Source organism: Perca flavescens, chromosome 6 (assembly GCF_004354835.1).
Source record: "Perca flavescens isolate YP-PL-M2 chromosome 6, PFLA_1.0, whole genome shotgun sequence".
Classification (NCBI taxonomy): domain Eukaryota; kingdom Metazoa; phylum Chordata; class Actinopteri; order Perciformes; family Percidae; genus Perca; species Perca flavescens.
This window is the reverse complement of record NC_041336.1, coordinates 2631783-2650986: the sequence shown is the minus strand read 5'-3', so window position 1 is coordinate 2650986 and position 19204 is coordinate 2631783. Positions and strand designations below refer to the sequence as shown.

Here is a 19204-nt window from a genome sequence, read left to right as displayed (position 1 = left end):
AGCCAGCATATCTCCACCAGACTCCATGTAAATAATCAGGACTTTTAGCGTGTGTAGAGCCAGCATATCTCCACATGTAAATGGGTGAATTAAGGGTTTATTTCAACCAAACCAGAGTGGTGATTGTTGGAACAGTGGAAAGATGAACCAAGACGGCTTTTGATTTGACTTTTTATTTAGTTTCCACTTTGAATGAAGTGTGTTTTACGTGTGATAAAAGTCCTGATTATTTACATGGAGTCTAGTGGAGTTTGGTGATGGGACATTTGACATGCTAACGGATTTAAAATGTAGCAAAATACTTCAAACAAAACATTTTACAGAAGTAAAAGTACAGATTTTAAAACCAACTTTTAAAAAAAAAGTAAAAGTACACAACAAAAAAAAATAAACGTGAGTACTTGTGGTCTGTTGCAGGGCGACTTCTTTCTGAATAATCTACAGAAGAGGATGAAGAGTTTGAGCGCAGCGTTTATGGCCGAAGAGAAGTCTACGGCCGGCGCCAACGTGGCCGCAGACGCACCGGAGAGCGAGAGGTCAAAGGTCACGGCGCGGGAAGAACCGGAAGTGATGTCATACGAGGCCAGACTGAAGGAGACGAGGAAGAGGCTGCGGGAGGCTCTGATGGACGGGTCTCACTCCAAGAGGAGGAAGACAGAACCACCCCCCGAGGATTCTGGGAAATGAAGTTCAGACTGTCGGAGGGTTGGAGACACTACAAGAGGAGGAAGATGGAACTTTTTCCTGAGGATTCTGGGAACTGAAGTCCAGAGGGGGGGTGGGGTGTGTGTGTGTGTGTGTGTGTGTGTGTGTGTGTGTGTGTGTGTGTGTGTGTGTGTGTGTGTGTGTGTGTGTGTGTGTGTGTGTGTGTGTGTGTGTGTGTGTGTGTGTGTGTGTGTGTGTGTGTGTGTGTTTGAGTGAAGGGATACAGCTACAGTCCAAAGTTGCACTAAATCTCCCAAAATCTAATATAACCTAATCTCATTTTAATCAGGGGGTCACCTATAAGGGTTGCACGATGGCCCCGGGAGGGGCTAGGGCTAGTAAAACTTTGTACAGTTCTTCAGACTCTGAAGTGTGGGGGGATTTTAGGGGTAAATGTGTGTAGTATCGCGAGTATTTCCAATACTGTATCGACACACCGACGCCAAGTATCGATCTTTAATTCTTTAAACTGCACATTCGAGTTATGTGTGTCCCAGACAGAAACCAGCTGTCTTGTCTGTCTGTACTGCCTGTCTGTCTGTGTTAGAGGTGTCAGCTGCAGACAGACAGCAGCTGTTCGTGGACAGACTGAAGGGTCCACATCAATCAGTTCATGGATGAAATGCTGAGTCATGTTGCTGCTTAACGAGTCGGCAGTTTACAGAAATCAATGTTCAGCTTTAGAGCGACACAGCCCTCTTTTTGTTATCTTTCCAGTGCCTTAAATCTCCTCTGTCTGTCTGACGGAGGTATGGTTCTTTCATTTCACTTTATTATCGCAATATTTTGAGCTTTTAAGCTGACCAGAGGCCTTTTTCTTTCATCTCTCCCATCTCTCTCTCTCTCTCTCTGTCTCTCTGTCCATCTGTCTCTGTGTCTGTCTCTCTCTCTCTCCGTCTGTCTGTCTCTCAGTCTCTAGGTCTGTCTCTGTCTGTCTCTCTGTCCTTGTCTGTCTGTCTCCCTCTGTCCCTTTCTGTCTCTCTCTGTCCCTGTCTGTCTCTCTGTCTGTCTCTTTGTCCCTGTTGCTTTTCTTTTTGTCTCTCTGTCTCTCTCTTTCTCTCTCTCACTGTCTGTCTCTCCATTTCTCTCTCTGTCTCTGTGTCTGTCTCTCTGTCCCTGTCTCTCTCTCTCTCCGTCTGTCTCTGTCTCTCTCTCTCTCCGTCTGTCTGTCTCTCAGTCTCTGTCTCTCTGTCCTTGTCTGTCTGTCTCCATCTGTCCCTTTCTGTCTCTCTCTGTCCCTGTTGCTTTTCTTTTTGTCTCTCTGTCTCTCTCTTTCTCTCACTGTCTCTCCATTTCTCTCTCTGTCTCTCTCATCTGTCTGTCTATGAATGAATGAAAAGTCTTATATTTATAATTTTAAGATCAGGGCATCAAAAGTATTTCATTTTGTCAAAAGTAAAGTTGTGTTTATGCTTATAAACTTGTATAAACTTTTTTTTTTTTTACATTAAAATAAAAAAGAAAAGATAAATCTGAGTCAAGTTTTTTGATTGTGATCCAAAATCTTTATTTCCAACCCGTCCGAGTTGATCCAGAGACAGTTTACAGGCTGTGAGCCCCTTTTGTTCCTTCACCAATAGGAGCTCATTCATGTGTTAATTACTTCCACCAACTAATCAGAGTATTCTCATAGAATCTGATATTCAGAATCATTCACATTACATAGTAGTCATGTAGCGCCTCCATCTTTAAAGTGCCCATATTATGAAAATAACATTATTTTCTGGGATTTGAGGTGTTATTTTGGGTCTCTGGTGCTTCCACACTCATACAAACTTTGAATAAATCCATCCATGGTGTTCTGAGTGAGATCTGGTTTCTGAATATGTCCTGCCTTCAGTCTCCTGGTGAGCTGGTCAAAATCTGCACAGCTTTCTACGTCACTAGCCAAAACCAGGGGGCTAACCGTTAGCATGCTAGCTCGTTCTGAATGGTAAAACCCTGCTACAACACACACTAGTTCAGCATAATCTCCAAAAGAACTACTTCCATGTCTCTGTTCTGCAGGTATTCCACGCTAAGTTGGAAGTGGGCCCTCGTTTAGAAGAAGTCTCCCGGCTAAGACTGAAGTTGGAGAAACTGTTAGCTAGCTCATGTAGTCCTTACCTAACCTAGCTACTGAGCATGTAGTCTTACCTAACCTAGCTACTGAGCATGTAGTCCTTACCTAACCTAGCTACTGAGCATGTAGTCTTACCTAGCTACTGAGCATGTAGTCTTACCTAGCTACTGAGCATGTAGTCCTTACCTAGCTACTGAGCATGTAGTCCTTACCTAGCTACTGAGCATGTAGTCTTACCTAGCTACTGAGCATGTAGTCCTTACCTAGCTACTGAGAATGTAGTCCTTACCTAGCTACTGAGAATGTAGCCTTACCTAGCTACTGAGAATGTAGTCCTTACCTAACCTAGCTACTGAGCATGTAGTCTTACCTAGCTACTGAGCATGTAGTCTTACCTAGCTACTGAGCATGTAGTCCTTACCTAACCTAGCTACTGAGCATGTAGTCCTTACCTAACTACTGAGCATGTAGTCTTACCTAGCTACTGAGCATGTAGTCTTACCTAGCTACTGAGCATGTGCGACTGCCAACAAAGATGTTACAGCAGAGTGATGTCTCACTCTGTAGCTCAAACAGAGACCTGAACACAGGGTGAAAAGAGGAGCTGCAGCAATGTGCAGTACAACAAAAATATGGTGTTTTTTGAAAATTAAACCTTGTAAACCTACTCTGATATAACCTCTAAATACAATTATGAACCTGAAAATGAGCATAATATGGCCACTTTAAAATACCTTAGCCAAATAGGGACAGACCTCCACGTTTTCGCACCGTGACGAATGCCAGGAGGAGATTGCTCGATCTGCCGGCAGATTTGAAAGCCTGTTGAAGATGGAGGATCACGCTGATATTTTACTAACATTAGCTTGCAATCGTTTTGGAAGCTGATAGCTGATGTTAGCAATGAAATGGTACCGAAATAACGAAAATGTAAAACTGTTATTACACTGGAAGGAACACTCGCGGATGAAGTCGTACTTGGTCAGGGTACTAAATTATAATCCGTTTGTATTTTCAAACCAATTACGCACTTATTTCCAACCTATTCTTGCCTTCCTTCCTTCTTTCTACCGTCTTTTTCCAAGTTTTTGTCTCCTTTTTCCATCATCATTTACACATTTTCCAGGTCCAAGGCTGTAGTTTAGTAAATCTATCGCTGACATCGCTGTATAGTATAGAGACTTTAGGGGAGTACATGGCTTAAAAACTCTGTTCAAAGGGGGAACATTGTTGAATAAAAAGCTTGAGAACCAGTGGTCTAGAGAAATGCAAACAACCCGGAGAGTTTATTCTCACTGTCTCCACAGCGCTGTGGAGATAAGAGCCTCTGTGATGGATGAAGGCCGAAATCGCTGGAAAAACATTTCATGAATATATTTTTTTTTCCTGTTTGTTTTGTTATAGTGAAATAAAACCTACAGATTTAAGGATGGACTCGTTTCTCAGACATTTAAACTAATCGTCCGATCGCTCTGGTGGTGAACGTGTACAAAAAAACGGACACTGTGGTGTTTAACATTCGGCCGATGCTGCGTCGGTGTCGTCAGCGTTTTCGTATTCCTGAATTTTGGCATTTTCAGTGTTTTTCGGATTCTGCAATTTGAGTGTTTTCAAATTATACAATTTTGGCGTTTTTGTTGTGTTTTCGGATTCTAAAATTTTGGCGTTTTTGGATTCTACAATTTTGGCGTTTTCGGATTCTGTAATTTAGGCGTTTTCGGATTCTACAATTTTGACGTTTTCAGTGTTTTCGGATTCTGCAATTTAGGCGTTTTCAGTGTTTTCGGATTCTGCAATTTCGGCTTTTTCGGCATCGTCTGCGTTGTCGTGGCTCAGTAACTCGAAGGCCTTTTGACTTTGTGAGACGAACTCTTTGAGCGGCTCGAGTAGACGCTCAGCGTCTTCGTCAGTTTCGGCGCTCTCTGCGTTTTCGGCGTTGTCGGGGCTCAGTAAGTCGAAGACCTTCTGGCTCTGAGAGACGAACTGTTTGAGTGGCGCGAGGAGCAGCTCGGCAGCAGACGGCCGGCGGTGGCTTATGGCGGCGTACGGTTCCTCCACCTTCAAGCCGGAGCCCACTTCGGCGTTGTCGTCGGAGGAGTCGGGCCTCGGGTCCTCGAAGGCTTTCTGGCTCTGAAAGACAAACTGCAGCGTCGGATGCAGTTTGCCGTTGTCGTCATTGCCAATGTCTGCATTTTCATCTTTTTGGTCGTAGCCGGTTTCTGCAGTTTCGTGTTTTTCAGTATTTTCGGATTCTGCAATTTCAGCGTTTTCGGATTCTGCAATTTCAGCGTTTTCGGATTCTGCAATTTCAGCGTTTTCGGATTCTGCAATTTCAGCTTTTTCGGCTTTTTCGGATTCTGCAATTTCAGCTTTTTCGGCTTTTTCGAATTCTGCCATTTCAGCTTTTTCTGATTCTGCAATTTCAGTGTTTTCAGATTCATCAATTTCAACTTTTTCAGTGTTTTCGGATTCTGCAATTTCGGCTTTTTCAGTGTTTTCGGATTCTGTAATTATGGCTATTTCAGTGTTTTCAGATTCAGCAATTTCGGCTTTTTCTGCAATTTCAGTGTTTTCGGATTCTGCAATTTCGGCTTTTTCAGCGTTTTCGGATTCTGTAATTATGGCTATTTCACTGTTTTCAGATTCAGCAATTTCGTCTTTTTCAGCGATTTCAGATTCTTCAATTTCGGCTTTTTCGGATTCTGCAATTTCAATGTTTTCAGATTCTGCAATTTCGGCTTTTTCAGTGTTTTCGGATTCTGCAATTTCGGCTTTTTCAGTGTTTTCGGATTCTACAATTTCGGCTTTTTCGGATTCTGCAATTTCAGCGTTTTCGGATTCTGCAATTTCGGCTATTTCAGCGTTTTCTGATTCTACAATTTCGGCTTTTTCGGATTCTACAATTTCGGCTTTTTCGGATTCTGCAATTTCAGCGTTTTCGGATTCTGCAATTTCGGCTATTTCAGCGTTTTCGGATTCTGTAATTATGGCTATTTCACTGTTTTCAGATTCAGCAATTTCGTCTTTTTCAGCGATTTCAGATTCTTCAATTTCGGCTTTTTCGGATTCTGCAATTTCAATGTTTTCAGATTCTGCAATTTCGGCTTTTTCAGTGTTTTCGGATTCTGCAATTTCGGCTTTTTCAGTGTTTTCGGATTCTACAATTTCGGCTTTTTCAGATTCTGCAGTTTCAGCTTTTCCGTCGTCCGTGTCCGCTTTTCCGGCATCGTCTGCGTTGTCGGGGCTCAGGTTATCAAAGATCTTCTCGGATGGCCGGCGGTGAAAGTCACGGCCGGAAGCGAGCGGCTGTTCCTCCACCTTCAGGGCTGTTAGCTCCTTCAGGCTGGAGCGCTGGCAGCCATTGGGGGAGTCGGGGGTCTGGGGGTCCACGGAGCCTCGGGCAGCGTGACTCCGATGGCGAGGACGTCCGTCCATCGCCTTCAGGAAGAGACTGTTAGCGGAAATGCGATGAGACGAACCGTCGGCTGTAAAGTCCTGGTTCACGAAGTCCTCCACCTCTTGAGCAGATGGCTGCTGGAGCTGATAAACACACAATCATACTCAGATGATTTATTTTTCTATAACTATCTGTGTACTATGTGATAGCTTCAGGATGATGTTTAGGCTAGCTTAGTTAGCACGAAGACTGGAAGCAGGGGAAACTGTTAGTCTAACTCCACCAAAAGAACAATAATCAGGTTGCTGTTCTTCCCACAGCAATAATAAATGATTTGTTATCAATTGATGATAATCGGACAGAAGATGGGATTTATTTTAAGTACTTAAAAAGGGAAACTTTGTTTTTTTCTTTCCAACCATCACCAAACTCCACCAGACTCCATGTAAATAATCAGGACTTTTAGCGTGTATAGAGCCAGCCTATTTCCACCAGACTCCATGTAAATAATCAGGACTTTTATCATTGTAAAACACACTTCATTCAAAGTGGACAGAAACTAAATAAAACTACCAAAAGCCGTCTTGGTTCATCTTTCCACTGTTCCAACAGTCACCACTGTTGAAATAAACCCTTAATTCACCCATTTACAAGTGGAGATATGCTGGCTCTATACACGCTAAAAGTCCTGATTATTTATATGGAGTCTGGTGGAAATATGCTGGCTCTATACACACTTAAAGTCCTGATTATTTATATGGAGTCTGGTGGAGATATGCTGGCTCTATACACGCTAAAAGTCCTGATTATTTATATGGAGTCTGGTGGAAATATGCTGGCTCTATACACACTAAAAGTCCTGATTATTTACATGGAGTCTGGTGGAGATATGCTGGCTCTATACACGCTAAAAGTCCTGATTATTTACATGGAGTCTGGTGGAGATATGCTGGCTCTATACACGCTAAAAGTCCTGATTATTTACATGGAGTCTGGTGGAGATATGCTGGCTCTATACACGCTAAAAGTCCTGATTATTTACATGGAGTCTGGTGGAGATATGCTGGCTCTATACACGCTAAAAGTCCTGATTATTTACATGGAGTCTGGTGGAGTTTGGTGATGGTGATTTCGGGGCTGTTTCACGTTAAACTAAAAGGATCTTACTCTTTAACTAAAAGGTCTATCTCTGTAGGGATCCATCCCATAATGTTGTCAGACTCTTAGAATAATAATCTGAGTCTGTCAGCATGTCTCACCAGGTTGTAGAGCGGCGTGCCGTTAATCACCAGCTGCAGGAGCATCTGGGAGAGTTCCAGCAGGTCTCCGAGAGGCTGCTGGATCTGAGGCGGTAGCTCTGTGATCCGACGTACGGGACTCTGCTCGGCCAACATGGCGGCCCGGCCTCGGAGCTGGCTCAGGGTCAGCTCTCGGAGACGCTCTGCCCGGTAGGCCAGCGCCACCAGGAGGCTCTGCAGGTACTGCAGCAACTGCCCAACCGTCTGTAGGACCCAACCAAGACCCACCTGCAGGGGACACAGGAAGGGTTTACTATTAGGGGGGTAGTTTTATCACGATATGATATTAGAGACAGACAGGTTAGAGAGGCAGACAGATAGAGAGAGAGAGAGACAGGTTAGACAGAGACAGACAGAGAAGGATAGAGAGAGAGAGAGAGACACAGGTTAGACAGACAGAGAGAGAGAGAGAGAGAGAGAGACACAGGTTAGACAGACAGACAGACAGAGAGACTGATAGAGAGAGAGACACACAGGTTAGACAGACAGAGAGAGAGAGAGCCAGGTTAGACAGACAGATAGAGAGACAAAGAGAGAGAGAGAGAGACAGGTTAGACAGACAGAGAGAGAGAGAGACAGGTTAGACAGACAGAGAGAGAGAGCGAGAGAGACACACAGGTTAGACAGACAGAGAGAGAGAGAGAGACACACAGGTTAGACAGACAGATAGAGAGACAAAGAGAGAGAGAGAGAGACAGGTTAGACAGACAGAGAGAGAGAGCGAGAGAGACACACAGGTAAGACAGACAGAGACAGACAGATAGAGAGACAAAGAGAGAGAGAGAGAGAGAGAGAGACAGGTTAGACAGACTGAAAGAGAGAGAGACACACACAGGTTAGACAGACAGATAGAGAGACAAAGAGAGAGAGAGAGAGAGACACACAGGTAAGACAGACAGAGACAGACAGATAGAGAGACAAAGAGAGAGAGAGAGAGACAGGTTAGACAGTCAGAGAGAGAGACAGGTTAGACAGAGAGACAGGTTAGAGAGAGAGAGAGACAGGTTAGACCAGAGAGAGAGAGAGACAGGTTAGACCAGTGTTTCTCAACGTGGGCGGTACTGCCCCCCCAGGGGGCGCTGGAAGCATTATTTAGTAAAGGGGGGGGGGGCGTTGAGGTGCCTTTGGGGGGCGTCTGTTTGAAAGCTATCAACCAAAGATTACAAATGTTTACACTTCAACTACTAAACTACTGCTGCATTAAAAGCTGCCAGTTCACGGCACTGTGACTGGACCAGACCGGTACCAGAACTCGTCTGTGCTTCTGTCAGCTCCGTGCTGCCTTCATGGAAACGGGACATCAGATTATCGTCTTCAATGAGCTCTGCACTACGTGAAGCTGCATTCAGATGAGAAAAAAAACAGCAATCGCCGCGCTGTCCTGTTGTATTCTGTAACCCCCCCGATGTAGCACAAGTAGACTTTATATTTCACAGTAACTGTTTTTCGTCAGATCATTTATAGAACCCAGCGTTTCCTACTGTACCTGAAGGCAGCTTCATTTCACGGAGAAAGAGAGAAAGAAAAGAGACGAGCGAAAGATACCGTTTACTGTACGGGACTCTCACACACCTCCACGTTGTGGAAAGTTGTGTAGTGTCTTCCTGAGTGTGTGTGTGTGTGTGTGTGTGTGTGTGTGTGACCTTGTGTGCAGCGTTGTGTCTCCCTGAGTGTGTGTGTGTGTGTGTAGTGTGTGTGTGGGGGGTGTGTGTAGTGTGTGTGACCTTGTGTGCAGCGTTGTGTAGTGTCTCCCTGAGTGTGTGTGTGTGTGTGTGTGTGTGTGTGTGTGTGTGTGTAGTGTGTGTGTGACCTTGTGTGCAGCGTTGTGTAGTGTCTCCCTGAGTGTGTGTGTGTGTGTAGTGTGTGTGTGACCTTGTGTGCAGCGTTGTGTAGTGTCTCCCTGAGTGTGTGTGTGTGTGTGTGTGTGTGTGTGTAGTGTGTGTGTGACCTTGTGTACAGCGTTGTGTAGTGTCTCCCTGAGTGTGTGTGTGTGTGTGTGTGTGTAGTGTGTGTGTGACCTTGTGTGCAGCGTTGTGTAGTGTCTCCCTGTGTGTGTGTGTGTGTGTGTGTGTGTGTGTGTGTGTGTGTGTGTGTGTGTGTGTGACCTTGTGTGCAGCGTTGTGTAGTGTCTCCTGAGTGTGTGTGTGTGTGTGTGTGTGTGTGTGTGTGTGTGTGTGTGACCTTGTGTGCAGCGTGTGTAGTGTCTCCTGAGTGTGTGTGTGTGTGTGTGTGTGTGTGTGTGTAGTGTGTGTGTGACCTTGTGTGCAGCGTTGTGTAGTGTCTCCTGAGTGTGTGTGTGTGTGTGTGTGTGTGTGTGTGTGTGTGTGTGTGTGTGTGACCTTGTGTGCAGCGTTGTGTAGTGTCTCCCTGAGTGTGTGTGTGTGTGTGTGTGTGTGTGTGTGTGTGTGTGTAGTGTGTGTGACCTTGTGTGCAGCGTTGTGTAGTGTCTCCCTGAGTGTCAGCAGAAGGTCATAGAGCTGCAGGCTGAGACTCAGCAGGAGGCTGCGGAGCCTCGTCCACACACTGGGCTCTTCATCACCCTCCTCTTCATCATCAAACTCCTTCACCCTCCTCTCCCACTCCACACCTGACACACAGAGAGACAGACAGGTTACAGAGAGAGACAGACAGACAGGTTAGAGAGACAGACTCACAGAAGGTTAGAGAGACAGACAGAGAGACAGAAAAACACACAAATAGACAGACAGACAGAAAAAGACTCAGAGAGAGAGACAGGTTACAGAGACAGACAGACAGGTTAGAGAGACAGAGTCACAGAAGGTTAGAGAGACAGACAGGGAGACAGAAAAAGACTCAGAGAGAGAGACAGACGGGTTAGAGAGACAGACTCACAGAAGGTTAGAGAGACAGACAGAGAGACAGAAAAACACACAGACAGACAGACAGAAAAAGACTCAGAGAGAGAGACAGGTTAGAGAGACCGACAGGTTAGAGAGACAGATACACAGGTTAGAGAGAGACAGACACACAGACAGGTTAAAGAGAGACAGACAGGTTAGAGAGACAGATACACAGGTTATAGAGAGACAGACACACAGACAGGTTAAAGAGAGACATACAGGTTAGAGAGACAGACTCACAGAAGGTTAGAGATACAGACAGAGAGACAGAAAAACACAGATAGACAGACGGACAGAAAAAGACAGACAGGTTAGAGAGAGACAGACAGGTTAGAGAGACAGACAGGATAGAGAGAGACAGACAGGTTAGAGAGACATACACACAGACAGGTTAAAGAGAAGGTTAGAGAGACAGACAGAGAGACAGAAAAACACACAGACAGAGAGACAGAAAAGGACAGACAGGTTAGAGAGAGACAGACAGGTTTGAGAGACAGACAGGTTAGAGAGACAGACACACAGACAGGTTAGAGAGAGACAGGTTAAAGAGACAGAGACACAGCAGGTTAGAGAGAGAGAGACATACACATAGACAGGTTAGAGAGACAGACAAACGGACAGGTTAGAGAGACAGACAGGTTAGATAGACAGACACACAGACAGGTTAAAGAGACAGACAGGTTAGAGAGACAGACAGTATGTATCTATTTAATATTGGATATATAACATCTTTAATAGAAACCAGACTGAGAACATTTGAGATTTGATTCTGAAAGTGCCCCCAGTTACCCAGAATGCCCCTGTGTACTCACGCAGCTGTGGCGATAGGGGCAGGAAGTAGGCGGTGGCGTCCTCCAGACGACTCAGCGCGTTGTCCAATCCCGCGGCGGCGGCGCGGCCGGCCGGGACGTCCTGAAGCAGCCGCACGGCCGCCAGCGCAGAGCGGGAAGCTCGCGCCAGCTGATCCACGACTCCGTCAAGGCCCTCAGCCAACCAGAGCTGCACGTCATCCAGAGTCAGCAGGAAGGCATCCCTCAGGTGACCCATCACCTGGAGAGACAGACAGGTTAGAGAGAGACAGACAGGTTAGAGAGAGACAGACAGGTTAGAGAGAGACAGACAGTTAGAGAGAGACTGACAGGTTAGAGAGAGACAGACAGCTTAGAGAGATACAGACAGGTTAGAGACTGACAGGTTAGAGAGAGACAGACAGGTTAGAGAGAGAGACAGACAGAGAGAGACAGACAGAGACTGACAGGTTAGAGAGAGACAGACAGGTTAGAGAGAGAAACAGACAGGTTAGAGAGAGACAGACAGGTTAGAGAGAGACAGACAGTTAGAGAGAGACTGACAGGTTAGAGAGAGACAGACAGGTTAGAGAGATACAGACAGGTTAGAAACTGACAGGTTAGAGAGAGACAAACAGGTTAGAGAGAGAGACAGACAGAGAGAGACAGACAGAGACTGACAGGTTTGAGAGAGACAGACAGGTTAGAGAGAGAACAGACAGGTTAGAGAGAGAGACAGACAGTTAGAGACAGACAGGTTAGAGGGAGACAGACAGGTTAGAGAGAGACTGACAGGTTAGAGAGAGACAGACAGGTTAGAGAGATACAGACAGGTTAGAGAGAGAGACAGACAGTTAGAGACTGACAGACAGGTTAGAGAGAGACAGACAGGTTAGAGAGAGAGACAGACAGAGAGAGACAGACAGAGACTGACAGGTTAGAGAGAGACAGACAGGTTAGAGAGAGAAACAGACAGGTTAGAGAGAGAGACAGACAGTTAGAGACTGACAGGTTAGAGAGAGACAGACAGTTAGAGACTGACAGGTTAGAGAGAGACAGACAGGTTAGAGAGAGAGAGACAGACAGTTAGAGACTGACAGGTTAGAGAGAGACAGACAGGTTAGAGAGAGAGACAGACAGTTAGAGACTGACAGGTTAGAGAGAGACAGACAGGTTAGAGAGAGAGACAGACAGTTAGAGACTGACAGGTTAGAGAGAGACAGACAGAGACTGACAGGTTAGAGAGAGACAGACAGGTTAGAGAGATACAGACAGGTTAGAGAGAGACAGACAGTTAGAGACTGTCAGGTTAGAGAGATACAGACAGGTTAGAGAGAGAAAAAGACAGAGAGAGAGACAGACAGAGACTGACAGGTTAGAGAGAGACAGACAGGTTAGAGAGAGACAGGTTAGAGAGAGACATACAGGTTAGAGAGATACAGACAGGTTAGAGAGAGACAGACAGTTAGAGAGAGACTGACAGGTTAGAGAGAGACAGACAGGTTAGAGAGAGACAGACAGGTTGGAGAGAGAGACAGACAGGTTAGAGAGAGACAGACAGGTTAGAGAGAGAAACAGACAGGTTAGAGAGAGAGACAGACAGTTAGAGACAGACAGGTTAGAGAGAGACAGACAGGTTAGAGAGAGACAGACAGGTTAGAGAGAGACAGACAGTTAGAGAGAGACTGACAGGTTAGAGAGAGACAGACAGGTTAGAGAGATACAGACAGGTTAGAGACTGACAGGTTAGAGAGAGACATACAGGTTAGAGAGAGAGACAGACAGAGAGAGACAGACAGAGACTGACAGGTTAGAGAGAGACAGACAGGTTAGAGAGAGAAACAGACAGGTTAGAGAGAGACAGACAGGTTAGAGAGAGACAGACAGTTAGAGAGAGACTGACAGGTTAGAGAGAGACAGACAGGTTAGAGAGATACAGACAGGTTAGAGAGATACAGACAGGTTAGAGACTGACAGGTTAGAGAGAGACAAACAGGTTAGAGAGAGAGACAGACAGAGAGAGACAGACAGAGACTGACAGGTTTGAGAGAGACAGACAGGTTAGAGTGAGAACAGACAGGTTAGAGAGAGAGACAGACAGTTAGAGACAGACAGGTTAGAGGGAGACAGACAGGTTAGAGAGAGACTGACAGGTTAGAGAGAGACAGACAGGTTAGAGAGATACAGACAGGTTAGAGAGAGAGACAGACAGTTAGAGACTGACAGACAGGTTAGAGAGAGACAGACAGGTTAGAGAGAGAGACAGACAGAGAGACAGACAGAGACTGACAGGTTAGAGAGAGACAGACAGGTTAGAGAGAGAAACAGACAGGTTAGAGAGAGAGACAGACAGTTAGAGACTGACAGGTTAGAGAGAGACAGACAGTTAGAGACTGACAGGTTAGAGAGAGACAGACAGGTTAGAGAGAGAGACAGACAGTTAGAGACTGACAGGTTAGAGAGAGACAGACAGGTTAGAGAGAGAGACAGACAGTTAGAGACTGACAGGTTAGAGAGAGACAGACAGGTTAGAGAGAGACAGACAGTTAGAGACTGACAGGTTAGAGAGAGACAGACAGAGACTGACAGGTTAGAGAGAGAAAGACAGGTTAGAGAGATACAGACAGGTTAGAGAGAGACAGACAGTTAGAGACTGTCAGGTTAGAGAGATACAGACAGGTTAGAGAGAGAAAGACAGTTAGAGAGAGACAGACAGAGACTGACAGGTTAGAGAGAGACAGACAGGTTAGAGAGAGACAGGTTAGAGAGAGACATACAGGTTAGAGAGATACAGACAGGTTAGAGAGAGACAGACAGTTAGAGAGAGACTGACAGGTTAGAGAGAGACAGACAGGTTAGAGAGAGACAGACAGGTTGGAGAGAGAGACAGACAGGTTAGAGAGAGACAGACAGGTTAGAGAGAGAAACAGACAGGTTAGAGAGAGAGACAGACAGTTAGAGACAGACAGGTTAGAGAGAGACAGACAGGTTAGAGAGAGACAGACAGGTTAGAGAGAGACAGACAGTTAGAGAGAGACTGACAGGTTAGAGAGAGACAGACAGGTTAGAGAGATACAGACAGGTTAGAGAGAGAGACAGACAGTTAGAGACTGACAGACAGGTTAGAGAGAGACAGACAGGTTAGAGAGAGAGACAGACAGAGAGAGACAGACAGAGACTGACAGGTTAGAGAGAGAGACAGACCGGTTAGAGAGAGAAACAGACAGGTTAGAGAGAGAGACAGACAGTTAGAGACTGACAGGTTAGAGAGAGACAGACAGTTAGAGACTGACAGGTTAGAGAGAGACAGACAGGTTAGAGAGAGAGACAGACAGTTAGAGACTGACAGGTTAGAGAGAGACAGACAGGTTAGAGAGAGAGACAGACAGTTAGAGACTGACAGGTTAGAGAGAGACAGACAGGTTAGAGAGAGAGACAGACAGTTAGAGACTGACAGGTTAGAGAGAGACAGACAGAGACTGAAAGGTTAGAGAGAGACAGACAGGTTAGAGAGAGACAGACAGGTTATAGAGAGACAGACAGGTTACAGAGATACAGACAGGTTAGAGAGAGAGACAGACAGTTAGAGACTGACAGGTTAGAGAGATACAGACAGGTTGGAGAGAGAAAGACAGTTAGAGAGAGACAGACAGAGACAGACAGGACAGAGACAGACAGGTTAGAGAGAGACAGGTTAGAGAGAGACAGACAGGTTAGAGAGATACAGACAGGTTAGAGAGAGACAGAAAGTTAGAGAGAGACTGACAGGTTAGAGAGAGACAGACAGGTTAGAGAGAGACAGACAGGTTGGAGAGAGAGACAGACAGGTTAGAGAGAGACAGACAGGTTAGAGAGAGAGACAGACAGGTTAGAGAGAGACAGACAGGTTAGAGAGAGAGACAGACAGGTTAGAGAGAGACAGACAGGTTAGAGAGAGACAGACAGTTAGAGAGAGACAGACAGTTAGAGACTGACAGGTTAGAGAGAGACTGACAGGTTAGAGAGAGACAGACAGGTTAGAGAGTGAGACAGACAGGTTAGAGAGAGACAGACAGACTGGTTAGAAAGAGACTGACAGGTTAGAGAGAGACAGACAGGTTAGAGAGAGAGACAGACAGGTTAGAGAGAGACAGACAGGTTAGAGAGAGAGACAGACAGGTTAGAGAGATACAGACAGGTTAGAGAGAGACAGACAGTTAGAGAGATACAGACAGGTTAGAGAGAGACAGACAGGTTAGAGAGAGACTGACATGTTAGAGAGAGACTGACAGGTTAGAGAGAGACAGACAGTTAGAGACTGACAGGTTAGAGAGAGACAGACAGGTTAGAGAGAGACAGACAGGTTAGAGAGAGACAGACAGTTAGAGACTGACAGGTTAGAGAGAGACTGACAGGTTAGAGAGAGACAGACAGGTTAGAGAGAGACAGACAGGTTAGAGAGAGACAGACAGTTAGAGACTGACAGGTTAGAGAGAGACTGACAGGTTAGAGAGAGACTGACAGGTTAGAGAGAGACAGACAGGTTAGAGAGAGAGACAGACAGGTTAGAGAGAGACAGACAGTTAGAGACTGACAGGTTAGAGAGAGACAGACAGGTTAGAGAGATACAGACAGGTTGGAGAGAGACAGACAGGTTAGAGAGAGAGAGACAGTTAGAGACTGACAGGTTAGAGAGAGACAGACAGGTTAGAGAGATACAGACAGGTTAGAGAGAGACAGACAGGTTAGAGAGAGACAGACAGTTAGAGACAGACAGGTTAGAGAGAGACAGACAGTTAGAGACAGACAGGTTACAGAGAGACAGACAGTTAGAGACTGACAGGTTAGAGAGAGAGACAGACAGGTTAGAGAGAGACAGACAGGTTAGAGAGAGACATACAGGTTAGAGACTGACAGGTTAGAGAGAGACAGACAGGTTAGAGACAGACAGGTTAGAGAGAGACAGACAGTTAGAGACAGACATGTTACAGGGAGACAGACAGGTTACAGAGAGACAGACAGCTTAAAGAGTGACAGAAAGGTTAGAGAGAGAAAGACATTTTAGAGACAGACAGACAGGTTAGAGAGAGAGACAGATAGGTTACAGAGAGACAGGTTACAGAGAGAGACGGACAGGTTAGAGAGAGAAAGACAGATTAGAGAGAAAGACAGGTTAGAAAGACAGACAGGTTAGAGTGACCCAACACCTGGGGAAAGAGAGACACAGACAGGTTAGAGAGAGACAGACAGACAGGTTAGAGACAGACAGACAGGTTAGTGTGACCCAACACCTGGGGAACAAGAGACACAGACAGGTTAGAGAGAGACAGACAGCTTGAAGAGCGACAGAAAGGTTAGAGAGAGACAGACAGGTTAGAGAGACAGACAGGTTAGAGAGAGACAGACAGGTTAGAGTAACCCAACACCTGGGGAACAAGAGACACAGACAGGTTAGAGAGAGACAGACAGCTTAAAGAGCGACAGAAAGGTTAGAGAGAGACAGACAGGTTAGAGAGAGACAGAGACAGACAGACAGGTTAGAGTGACCCAACACCTGGGGAACAAGAGACACAGACAGGTTAGAGAGAGACAGACAGCTTAAAGAGCGACAGAAAGGTTAGAGAGAGACAGACAGGTTAGAGAGAGACAGAGACAGACAGACAGGTTAGAGTGACCCAACACCTGGGGAACAAGAGACACAGACAGGTTAGAGAGAGACAGACAGGTTACAGACAGACAGGTTTGAGAGAGAAAGACAGGTTACAGACAAACAGACAGACAGACAGGTTAGAGAGAGACAGAGACACAGACAGGTTAAAGTGACCCAACACCTGGGGACAGGGGCGGAGCTAGACTCTCAGTACAGTGGGGGGCGGAGCTAGACTCTCAGTACAGTATAGGGGCGGAGCTAGACTCTCAGTACAGTGGGGGGCGGAGCTAGACTCTAAGTACAGTGGGGGGCGGAGCTAGACTCTCAGTACAGTGGGGGGCGGAGCTAGACTCTCAGTACAGTGGGGGGCGGAGCTTCATCACGGGGCCCTCTGCTACCAAGTCATTTTAAAATCAAAAACGGTGAAATATCTGATGAATGTTCGTTATAATGTGTCCCTCGTCGAGCCAGTAAGCCCACATGTCAAACTAAACACGTGTTTGGACAGGTTTGTATTGACGAACAAAGAAAGCAGTTGGCCGGTCCAGTGAGAAGGTTTCAGCACCACGGACAGCGACAGCTGCTGGACAGCGCTGGTGCTGAACAGGCCGAGAGCTCTCAGTCAGAGCCACGCTATATAACTGACATGGCTCTATTATGTAAGGGGTTGTAATCGCCATAACAACCGCCTCGCTCTACATTATCCCGCTTATTACATGGCTACTTACCAAATAAATCAATAATTTGACTAATAACTTGACAAAATATTGATTTAACCCCTTAACGCCGACTGTCACTAATCTGCATTAAAAACCCCTTCCAATCCGACTGCAGGCGAGATAGCGTGGGTGTGTCCCCCCCAATGCCGGTTTGTTTACATGCGATACATACCTAGGAACCTTTTGCACGCACTGGTTTCTCGTAGGACCGGTCGGAGTGGGAGATACATCCGGTTCACGGAAGCGAAATTAACCCTAACCCTACCCCTAATCCTACTTCTTAAAGCACTTTTAACATAGCACTTATTATTAACCCTGAATGGTATGTGTATGGATATTTTTAAGCTCAAGAGCAAGTAACACAGACAGTATTTATTTTTTAATTTAAATAACATGGTTTTAAGATTATAATAGTTATATTTTATATTGGGACACCAGGCTCTTTTTTATATTTTTATAATTTTATTTATCACACGATTGTTTTTTATTTTTTATTTTTTTTTTATTTTTTGTTTTTAAATAATCTTCTGGGAGAGACACCGGAGTTACTGTGGAGTTGACCTTTTATTTAAAGTTTAAATTCCCGTTGTCCTGCCTTTCCAGTGGTTCTTTTAACCTCCTTTTAATATCCAAACCCTCTACCCCCCCTTTTTTTAACAGCCCTTTCATTTTTATTTAACCGAACCTGGATTTTTAAGGAGTTTTTTAAAGTGTTTTTATCCACACCAGTGGTCTCCTTGCCGTGCCCCTCGCAGTACCCATTCTGGTTGTTGCGTTTTAACCCAAACCTAACCCTAACCCTAAAGAAACTACTGTCAATGTTAGGGAGTAGGAGAGATCAAGATCCATGTATTTGTCATTTACAGTTTAGAAGTTCTAACAACTTTGTGACATGAATGAAATCTACTATGTGTTTTATTAATTTTACCATTTTGTAAAGAATTTTACCATAATGCCTGTTGTCGCTAATTTGCATCATACCTAAATGTATATCTATTCCATATGCTATAGACAAATTAACAATCTCAACTTGATTTAGCATCAACTTGGAGCCAGAAACACACATAATATTTTGTTTATATGATTGTGAATGAATTCAGGTGTCAAGGGGTTAAATGGGAGTTTATTGATTTAAATACGATTGTAATTGCTTCCACTAGAGGAAATAGTCCGTTCCGTCTCTACGGTTGGAATCCTGCGTCCATAGCAACGTAAAAACTCTGTAATGCGATCCTTCGTCTATTAGCTACTCAACACCACCTTACGGGCTGTGGTAGTAGCCCTGTATTTTATGGGGTGCTGCCGTGGTGGACCAATGACCCAGCTGCTGTTTTAATCACTGTAGGAAGTGACACAACATTAGCTGAAGCGTTGTAGTGTAAGCTAACTAATTAGCGTTGTTGTCCCTACGGCGGTTACTGCGTAGCTAGCGATCATAGACGGTGTATTAGCGATAGACCTCATTGCTTGGATTGGAGGACAGAAGTTGCTCCACGTTTCCCACTTTTTGCCACAGCTGATTGGCTAAATTATCCGGACTTCTTTCAGCGGATTGATTGATAGCTGTCCTCCAGAGGGAACAGAACTGCGTCCATGGCAACGCAATGTAATAAATAGTAATATATGAGACACAGATAGGTTAGAGAGAGACAGAGAGACAGACAGGTTAGAGAGAGACAGAGAGACAGACAGGTTAGAGAGAGACAGACAGACAGGTTAGAGAGATACAGAGAGACAGACAGGTT

At 45.3% G+C, this 19204-nt stretch overlaps 2 protein-coding genes across 7 annotated transcripts in view; one reads left to right on the top strand and one right to left on the bottom strand.

The window, feature by feature from the left end:
* LOC114557932 (uncharacterized) overlaps positions 1-831 on the top strand; it is a 30510-nt gene extending 29679 nt beyond the window's left edge. For all 6 annotated transcript variants that reach the window (XM_028581664.1, XM_028581663.1, XM_028581660.1 and 3 more), the window contains one exon: positions 418-831. In XM_028581664.1, the coding sequence (XP_028437465.1) occupies positions 418-687 (270 nt within the window). In that variant the 3' untranslated portion in view covers positions 688-831. The remainder of the gene's footprint in view (positions 1-417) is intronic.
* A 3651-nt stretch (positions 832-4482) lies between these two features.
* plin6 (perilipin 6) overlaps positions 4483-19204 on the bottom strand; it is a 22578-nt gene continuing 7856 nt past the window's right edge. The window contains exons 5-8 of the mRNA XM_028579789.1: positions 11136-11373; positions 9886-10049; positions 7424-7690; positions 4483-6307 (exon numbers count right to left, since the gene is read on the bottom strand). Coding sequence (XP_028435590.1) covers positions 4532-6307; positions 7424-7690; positions 9886-10049; positions 11136-11373 — 2445 coding nt within the window. The 3' untranslated portion in view covers positions 4483-4531. The remainder of the gene's footprint in view (positions 6308-7423; positions 7691-9885; positions 10050-11135; positions 11374-19204) is intronic.